Source organism: Theropithecus gelada, chromosome 2, assembly GCF_003255815.1.
Source record: "Theropithecus gelada isolate Dixy chromosome 2, Tgel_1.0, whole genome shotgun sequence".
In the NCBI taxonomy this organism is placed as follows: Eukaryota; Metazoa; Chordata; class Mammalia; order Primates; family Cercopithecidae; genus Theropithecus; species Theropithecus gelada.
This window is the reverse complement of record NC_037669.1, coordinates 185,334,612-185,344,962: the sequence shown is the minus strand read 5'-3', so window position 1 is coordinate 185,344,962 and position 10,351 is coordinate 185,334,612. Positions and strand designations below refer to the sequence as shown.

At 36.2% G+C, this 10,351-nt stretch overlaps 1 protein-coding gene across 1 annotated transcript in view; it reads right to left on the bottom strand.

Moving 5' to 3' along the window:
* Positions 1–4,361: 4,361 nt before the first annotated feature.
* Positions 4,362–10,351, bottom strand: part of LPP (LIM domain containing preferred translocation partner in lipoma) — a 724,515-nt gene continuing 718,525 nt past the window's right edge. Inside the window, exon 12 of the mRNA XM_025374584.1 lies at positions 4,362–8,787. Within this exon, the coding sequence (XP_025230369.1) occupies positions 8,659–8,787 (129 nt within the window). The 3' untranslated portion in view covers positions 4,362–8,658. The remainder of the gene's footprint in view (positions 8,788–10,351) is intronic.

Below are 10,351 nucleotides of genomic sequence, written 5' to 3'. Positions count from 1 at the left end.
AAATAGTCATCCAGAGCAATGAGGAAAGCACTTGTACATTTCCATATAAAACTATAGCATAATAGAACCCCTTTCCTCAAGAATGATATCCTTTTCCACAGATGAACTAAGCGGAAATAATGAGTTTTCAGCAGTACCACTACTTTTTGCTTTTGACTTCTTCCTTGTTAGACATGGGGATTATACACCAACATTTCCCAACTTTTCTTTTCTTTTTTTTCTTTTTTGAGATGGAGTCTCACTCTGTTACCAGGTTGGAGTGCAGTGGCACCATCTCTGCTCATTGCAACCTCCACCTCCCAGGTTCAAGTGATTCTCCTGCTTCAGCCTCCCGAGTAGCTGGGACTACAGGCACACACCACCACGCCCAGCTAATTTTTGTTTTTTAGTAGAGTCGGGGTTTTACCAGGTTGACCAGGATGGTCTCGATCTCTTGACCTCGTGATTCACCCGCCTCGGCCTCCCAAAGTGCTGGGATTATAGGCGTGAGCCACCACGCCTGGCCCATTTCCAACATTTTAAAGGTCATTATCAACAAGTCAGATAAAAGGGGTGTACTGTTCATGGGTTAGTTAGTGGGGAAGGCATGAAGCTACATAACAACTGTCAGAATGGTCTGTCTTCTAAATAGGAAAGTACAACCAGCAACAAAAAACTCAGCAACTCTAATGTCTGGCCCTCAGAACATCCTTCAGACTAATTTTAGACATTCTTAAAAATTTGTGTAATAAAAGTTTTTTTAAAAAAGTAATGCAATGCCCAAAACAAAACAAATATAGATGGAAGGAAAAGGAGGGGAAAGCAACATTGTATTGTGTACTACAGGTTTTGTGTGGCACCAAAGAGAACAATGCCCCAAAGGCTGGCTCTGTTTTAAAGTCATGGGTAGCTTGGAACAAAATGTGATGAAAGAAATGTAAGACCTCACGGAATAATGAGCTCCTTGACACAGGTGATGTTTAAGTAGTCAGAATTGGCACTTAGCAATGAATCTGTAAGGGAATTTTAATACCAAGTGGAACAGATGGCCGGGAAGTCCTTTCTAATAATGGACTTAGACTCAATAGGAAAATAGAGATGTCCTGCTTGTTCTCTTGTGGAGGGTCAAAGGACATGTACCCTTGCTGCAAGAACAGAAGATGTAGCTGTGGATCAATAAGAATGCTCATTTTCTGTTATAATAAAGTTCATGGAGGGCTGCTTCCTGTTCATACTGTGCATGCTGGGTTACATTTTGGCAGACCATCTTCTCTTCCAATTATAAAGAGATGGAAAAGCAAGTAAATACTTCCTCAGGCTTCCTATATGCCTTTTTCTTCCCATTGAGCCTGATTATTTGGAAGCCTTTTTTTCTGTTAAGAAGGAATTTCCAGAATCCATGATATTTTGGCTGATGCAGACGGTCTTCTCTGAGTATAGCCCATGTTTCCCTGTTGTGCTTTAAATACTCTTTTCTCAACTTCCAAATCAAGTCAATTCATCAGCTCAAGATTTCTTATCAAATTTTATGTCCTCCATAAAGTCTTACTAATGTCACTGGAATTACTCTTCCTGATGCCACTTTCCTTCCTATTGAGTAAGTACAGATTGAAGCAGTTGGATCTTATTACAGTTGGCTTGAATCAAAGTTACTTAGGGGCTGATTCTCTTACAGTGATTATTTGGTAATTATTAAATTGAAGAGCTGAGTAAGAGATAAGGATGTTGGGGAGACAAAAAAATAAAATAAAAATATGGACTCCTAAATGATTAGAGAAAGAAACTGCTCACTTTTTCTAACGTGTAACATCTCTAGGTACAAATATTTGAGCACAGAATGAAGTGAATCTCAAAACCAATCAACCAGCAAATATTTATGTATAACCTGTAAAGTGTCCATATATTTGTGTAGAACCTATAAAGTGTTAATATTTAACATGAAAATATGGACAAAAAATGTCATATTCTGAAGAAGACAAGGATAAAAGGAAAGGGTTGAATGGATTATGAACTGACCCAGAAGTGGGAATCTCATGGATGGCATATGCATTAGCTTGCTTCCTGTTTTCAGAATGAATTTGATTTTGGCAACATCCAAAATCGCACAGAACAAAAAGTAACATGGGAGTTCTATCCTTCTGTAGCTTTTACACTTCTGGGTCTGACGATTTTTGGGGAAATTCTCTTTGGGTGATTCCAATTTCATTTACTTTCAACCCTAAAGAAAGCCTTTCAACCTAGCCTGACTCATGGTGAATTGCCAAGTTTCATTGAGAAAACTGAAAATTAGAAAATATGTTTGTGTCCATTGTTTAAAGAAGCAGCAGAGAGTGACAAGACATGACACTATGTCAATAAGTGAAGAAAAGTTGACTGACTTGGTGATATCAGACATGAAGAGGCAAAGATTTGGACTTAAGACTTGTTGTGTGGAGCTACAGAGCTAGAATAGACGTATATGAGCACTACTGCATACTGGCCAGGACTAAGAAGATATGGGATGGTAATTCATCAGGAAAATAACAGAGAAGGTTCAGATCTTTAAAAGGCCCATGATTCTATTTTATTTGGGAATAGCATTCGTGTTTGGGGGCAACTGTAACTCTCTGTAGTGGTGTAGAACACAAGATAACATGGCGATGCTTCTCTTTCTTGGTAGAACATTCCGTTTGTAGGGTAGAGAACTGAATTTAGAAGCCACATTCAGTGCCAAATTGGCTGAATGCAACTGTGGCTGTTTAATAATGTTTTTATTTGGATACATTAAGTAAAAGCCCACCAGAATTAAATGAATAAGGATTTCTCTGGCCCTTAAGTGGATGGGTATCTAGGAAAAATTAACAATGCTACATAACATGAAAGGCTTAATGCAATAATCTGAAAGTACTATAAAGGAATTAGTTACAGTGTTTCCCCCCTCTCTAGTATACATAGGTGTTTGTAGAATATTAATTTTTATTTTAAACAAAGGCTAGATGTAGAGATATTTATTTGTGCATTAAGAGACTTCTGTCAGTTAAATAACAACCAGAAATTAACAGCAAAAGTGTAGCACTTTTTTTTTTTTTTGTAACTTTGAGGGGGACCTGTCAATCAGTTAAAGAAACAAACACATCTTTCACACAGCTCTCCACAAAATAAGGGACCTGCATGTTGTAACTAAGATAGAGTCCACAACTTTTTGCACAAGGGCCAGGAAAATTAAATAGAAAAGGGAATTAGTGTCCTTTTTTCTGGACTGGAGGGAAATTATGCCTGTAGTCTGTGATCTAAGAAAACCTGGTGCTGTCCAACCTGCTGAAAAATATTTTAGTATCAACTTTTACAATATAATATTAGTCTCACAGGCTAAGTGCTAATCTATGTTAAAATTCTGAAAATATAAGTTATTCCTTTGCTATAAGGAAAGTTATCAAGCTGCAATGGAATAAAATAAAATGCCATCATTAAAAACATAATTTTTTTGTGGTTAAATTGCTTTGGACTTAAAAAAAAATCTTAACCTAGTCTTTGAAAGATTACTTTGCATACAGCTGAGAAAACTAGATCAGTCACAAATGAATTTTCCAAGAATCTATGACCTCAGTCCCTGATGAAAATTCATTAAAATGAAACAGAAAGACTCTATTATCTCATTTCACTTTACGAATAAATACAACCTAAAAAATATGCCCCTAGAAAGGAAGATTTTATGGATGCCATATCTATTTTCTGGTAGCCTTCCCCTTATTAATATAATCATAATTCCATAAAACCATAATGTATTGATTTAATTTACAAAAAATCCAAGTACAGCAACACTAATAGGTAGGATGGAAAGAAGGAAAGAAAGGGAGAGAGGAAAGTAGGAAAGAAAAGAAGAAGAGGAGGAAGGAAGAGGGAGAAAGGAAGGGAGGAAGAAAGGAAGAGAGGAAGAATTCTTACCAAGTCATAGTAGCTTCAGTCAGGTAACTTGTTAAAGGTTTGAAATAAGGCTATGCTCACCAAATAACAGCCTCATGAGAAAAGTTTCATTCTAGTTATCTGTCAAGTAAATAATTTGGTCTGAAATATTCATGGTTGCACCATATTAATGCCTCACTGAGAACAAGTTTTGAACTTGTTTGGACCACTATTAAGCAAATAAAATGAACACAATTAAAAAATATGCTGAATGGGTGGTAAAGGCTCAAGCTGAAGTCTGTGTCTTCATTATCTGAGTAAAGCTACTGTAAAATCAAATAAAAGACACTAACATCCATTATATCACCTTCTGGCATAAAAATGTTTTACTCATTTAAAGACCTATGAGATACTTCCAAGACAAGGAAAAAATAAATACTACTGGAATATATTAGGATGAAAAGTTGACTTCTCTCTCTCTCTTTCTTTTCGTTCTTTTTTTTTTCTTTTTTACTTTTTGGTGAGTATACTTTTGAGATTTGGTGGTTATAATTTACATCATTGACTCTTCAGTGGAATATTCATAGTAGTGTAAATAGATTCTTTGAAAATAAGGCACAAGTATATGTTGTTCTCTGATTGTCTCCCACGAGAGTGCACCAAACAAACGATCTCAAGAAATGGACTTGAGGCACATTTTGCAGAGGTATCTTTTTCAGTTTGCTGGTTTCCCACAGATGGCTAAAGCAGGGGTATGGAACATGCTGTCATATTTCATTCATAACACACATGTACTATAGCTCTAGGCAACAGATGGACAATCGCTTGTTTGAACTACAAATGTGAAATACTAAGGTAGAATAGCAATATTTCTAGAAATGTATATGAAAAAATAAAGCCTTTCCAAGCCAAGAGGAATGGTGAGAGGCTTTGAGGTTACATCAGTGTTTCCCTGATCTCCCTAGCAGCTGCCATAATTTCCCCAACACCCTTCAAAACTTGATAATGGAAGTATCAGGGGGCAGCCGACGCAGATTTGACAAGAGAAGCCCAAACCGTATCAAATAGAAATAACACTGTTATTCCTGGCTGGTTCACATTAATAGGATTTTCACTACCTATAAAAATGGTTGGAAGTTGTGTTTTCAGAGTCCTGTCTATATTCCACTAACTCTCTACTATAGCCCCATGGAAAAAGTCCTCTCTTTCTTCCTCCGTACCCAAATATAAAATATTTGTTTAAATGTAGAGTTGCATATCCTTTAAACCTCACCATAAACATCTCTGCAGAATCTTTCATAGGCAACAATTACAGTGTTGATAAGTCCACCTCCTTAATCAGCACATACCCAAAAAAGTTATTTTGATCAGAGAAGTTGCTCCTACAGAAATAACAATGTGTTAATGACAAGAAAAAGAACCCACACGTTTGCGCTGCAGAGATGCCAGCATCTGACAACCTGATGCCTTATGCTGGGACACACGACTCATTTTTTGAGTCAATTATTTACTTATTTATTTATTTATTTAAACAACCGCATGCCACATGTCTGGCTAATTTGGTTTTTATTTTATTTTATTTTTTGTAGAGACAAGGTCTCACTGTGTTGCCCAGGCTGCTGTTAAACTCCTGGCCTCAGGCAATCCTCCTGTTTCAGCCTCCCAAATTGCTGGGATTACAGGTGTGAGTCACCGCGCCTGGTCTTATTTTTGAGTTTTAAAGGCCATTTTCTTTGCCAGTGAGACTCCATGTTGAGTCAGTATGGTCTGGAGATTGACAAATTTAAGAAATCCTATTTTGATATGTTCTGCAGAGCCCATGATATAGTGGATTTTTTTCCTTTTCCATGTCTCTCTTGTTACACAGAATCACCAAATATTTATATTCTTGATACTTTTCAAAATCAGTGTATTTCTACAAACTTTCTGTTATAGACTCTGATTTTTTCTACTATTTATGTATTTAAACCACAACAATTATGATATTATATCAGCAGACAGTATGATTATAATCATTAAGGTAATACAATCTTTTTCTCTCGTTGCAGGCAAAATTTCATGCAACTAAAGTATTAAAGAGTTACTTGGCATTGTTTAAATCAAATGATTAATAGAAAAGACAGTAATATAAATCATATATTTAAGAAACCCTAGAATAAAATATGGTAGGATCCTTTCCTTATTATACCTGTGAAAGAAAAAAAAATCCTCTAAATCTAAATAATTTCTACATATGTATGAGTGCACATTCATTATTATAAAAGTATAAGTCTATCTTAAAAAGAGATTTACTTTAAAAACCTTTGGTAAAGATACTCTGAGGTTATGTTATAAGAATGCATAATAAAGATTGTAAGCAAGCAATATTCTGCTGACGATGCCACAGGGATGGGTCTGTGACAGCATTTTCTTACAGCTTTTTCTCTTGACATGTAAACATTCAGTTACATAAGGATTTAAATGTAATAAGCAAGTAGAATGTTACTACATTTTATAGTATAAATATTCAATAAATTCATCTTCTTTTGGCAAAATTAATAATAATATGACCACTTTAAGAGATACAATCTATCCCTCAATAAATTGAACTCTTTGCTTTGTCCTAAAGAGAACTTCCCCCAAGTGTTACATAAAAAGTTACTAAGTCAAAATTCAAGCCGATTACATTATCTGCCCTATTGTCAAATAGTCAGTGCTCCTTGAGGTCATCAGCATGGTCTGGCCTTCAATTTGGAAGGCAGGAAGTCAGAGACACAGTTGACATTGCCTCCGAAAACTCACATGCTTCCCCTAAGTGAATCTCATCATATTTCACATTATGAGAAATATACGGTCAAAGATAAGAGAAGCAGGGTAAATAAAAGACAGTGGTCAAAGGAAGCTCTTAAAAGCTATAATTTTGGTGGTTCTAACACAAAACTGTTTAGTGACAAAAGCAAATGAACCATACATTAAGGATGAGCTGTAGTGACCATCGGCTTAAGAATTTCTAGTCACAAAAAAAGAATCACTTTTATGATCATTCCTATTCAAGTAAAATAAATTTAATTGGAATTCCTGAGGAATAGTTTGCAATTCAAAACATGTATCCATAATTTTTTCATTTCAGTTCTGATGTTAAAATTAAAAATTAAAAAAAAAATCACTAGAAATCTGAACATCACTTCACAATCATGAGAAAGATAACTGTGGAGTAAGGAAAGGGCACGTTGGAAGATGTAATTACATTTGTGATTTTGGAATCTTAAACTGGGTGTTAGGTATATAGGAATTCATTATATTATTATTTATACCTTTTTGTAGACTTAAAATACTCCATAATTTAAAAGTATATATTTGTGGGAGATTTGAAGAAAGGTTTAAGAAGTCTCAATCCAAAATACTTAGTTTACAAAATGGCAACTTGCCATGACTAAGCTAGGTGTTTCTCCTTAAGTGAAACATGTTCGAACTTAATAAGTATGGCTTGGCAGTTGGCAAGCGAGTGTTTCACTGGCTAATAAAAGTTTGAATAAAGATTCTAGGCAGAGATTCTGCATATTTTTAGCTCATAAAGACAATTTTTTTTCAGTGATTGTCTTTGAAAGTGTGGTGTAAATGTCACATTGATGATATGAAAATGTCTCCTGCAATATGTAATTTCAGTTGCAGAAGGGATTATGAGAATAATGAAACTGTGGTTTCACAATCTTTTCAGGCTTTCTACTCTTTCGAAAGTAAACCGAACAAAACTGCACAATTTTATTTTGTATGCTCTGATTTGCAATTGTCAGGCAAAATGGACCTGGTCCTAAAAAAGAAAAAGAAGAACATTTGAACTGTTTTTTCACAGCTTTCATCCTCTAGAGAAAAAGACAATTTTGATAGTTGTGTTGGATATTAGAATAAACATGACAATATTTCTAAGATGAAGAGTGGGACAATATTGAAAATGTTATATTCTAGAAGAAATCAAGTTTGTCTGTATTACCATGTCCAGGTAGTGTAGAAAAGAAAAATCTTAAGGTAATATTGTGGGACAATAATGTTTTTTAAACATAACCACAAAATGCCTTTTCTAGCATATACCACCTGTAATTTCTTTAGAAAAATACTGAAGCTTAGTTGTCTGTCAGCACTTATTAGCTATGGGCCGATAACTCTTTTCCAATTAGCCTTGATCACTGGTCACTATAGATTCTGAATTCTGATGGTTGCAAATTAAATTTGGGCTTGTTCTAACTTATGTAATTTACAACTTAAATTCTTTACAGCCTAACAAAAAAAAAAAAATTGTGCATTTCCCTCCCCAAGGACATGAGTAGTATAAAGCAACAGAAAAATATATTCTTCAGTACATGGGAAAAGAATGGCTACTCTTTACAGTCACAGGCAGAACGGAAATGATAGGATGGAGATTTCAAGCCAAAAGCACCTGTGAGTTGGCAGACTCACCCAGGAAAAACTATGTGACAGCAAATACCACACTAAAAAAAGTCATTCAACCAGATGAAAAGTGAGACAAACATAGGGATTAAAAGTTACAGGAATGCAGAAGTGAATGGGATGGAGCATAATCTGCAAAAATGTGGAAGTCCTTGGGAACAAAGGCCCATCAAGATCCTACATGATTCAATGTGAAATGTGTATTTGGTAACAACTTTTAAAAAAAATCTCATAATTTATGTGTTTCTAAGGAAAGGTTAATAGCAGATGAAGAACAGAGACTATCCTGTAGTTTGATGGCCTTTCCTCTCGTATTTCTTATCTTTTTCTTGTGTTCATTCTTCTCAGTGCCAGCTGAACAGGTGACTCAATCTAAAGGTCAGTGCTCGCCTTGGCGGTCAACACCCTGATGCGGGCAGAGTTGCAGGTCTTGCAGAGGATGTGCCCATCCAAGGGGTAGCAGCCTTGGTTATCTCCTTCAGACAGGAGACCACCGCAATCCTAGAACAGTAAAGACAGATGGAAACGATGCTAGTAAAAATGTTAAGTACATATGTGGAGAACAAATGATTGAGCTTTCTATTCAAGGCCTCCATAATGTGGCCACTTACTATCCTTCCTGCTTTACATTCTGCTAATCCCCTGCATCCTTTCTCCCACTATATAACATAGTATATCTTGAATGTAATTGAATTAGAGATTGGGGACATAAATATAAATGGCCATAAATATAATCCTCCTAGGGTCACTTCATATGAAATACAGGTGTAAGAAGAGAAGAGGCCACCCATCTTGGCTCCCATGTAGAAGTTTGCTACCCCTACTCAAATAACAAGAGAAAATAAGAATGTCCCTAACCACTGATTCATTTTTACCCTTTACCATTAGTTTAAGGATCTCTCAAAATGCATGCACAGGTACAGGAATGGAATGTTTTGGCCATTTCTGGGCTCCAGCAAAGGTAGACTGATTTCTGCCAAGCAGAAGGGCCACCAGTGGGTTCTGTGCATTTACTTCAATTGTAGTAAGAAAATAAAATCCTAAAGTTTGTGGGGAGCGGTGGTTTGCTGTACTTTCTAAAGGAGACAGCATTGTATAGAGCAAAGACTGCTAGTCTCGGGGACAGGCCTCCTGAGCACCACCCATAGGTTTGCCACAGTCTGCCTCAATGCACACAGGCTGACTGCCACTCTGAAAATAGCTTCTGATTTTTCTACCTTACCGAGCTGTTGAGAAGATCAAAGAAGACAATGGATAAAAAAAAAAAAAAAAAAAAAATGCAAAGAACTGTATAACTGTAAAGGAATATACTACTGTGGACAGCTCCTCTTAGGGTCCATTTTGAAAAGTGTTATATAACAGTTAAATGCTGGCCTTTGTCTTTGGAGAAAACAGAAGTTTCTTTGGAAAATAAATACATAGTACTTTATCAAGAGGTGTGTGTTTGCTGACTTTAGTATAAACTCTCAAAGGCCACAACAGCTATGAACCTCGCCTCTGCTCTCTACCATGGTGGCAAGGAGGTAAATGGAGCTCATGTCTTCATTTGGCATAGAATGAAATTTAAGTTAACAGGGCATCCAGATCACAACAGCGGCAATGGTTATACTCTTCGGGAAGTTTTGCTTTACCAAAAAGAACATGCAGATATACTGCAGCTCTAGAGGCGTTCAGGAAACTGAGCAATTAGCAGTGCATGCTAACAAAGAAATAAATCTCCGTGACTCTGACCAAGAAGTTCTAACCAAAGCCTCAGAGCCAAAGTGAAAGATTCAATAACACCATTTCTCACCAATTTAGTATTTCGCAATTTACAGTGTCCTTTAATATACAATTTTGTATTTCACTCTCACACCTTATTTGGAGGAGTTAAGGACCTGAACCCTTTCTTCCGGTGAGGAAGCAGACTGAGCGAGGTAAAGTGACTTATTCAACAGCATGTGCTTGGAATACTAGTGTCAGATCTAAAATCCAAGTCCTAGGAGTAAAGGCACTAAGGCCATTCTGAGATTTAGTAATTGCTACATCTATATAACCCAGCTTGAATGAGCCTTTCAATGCCTGC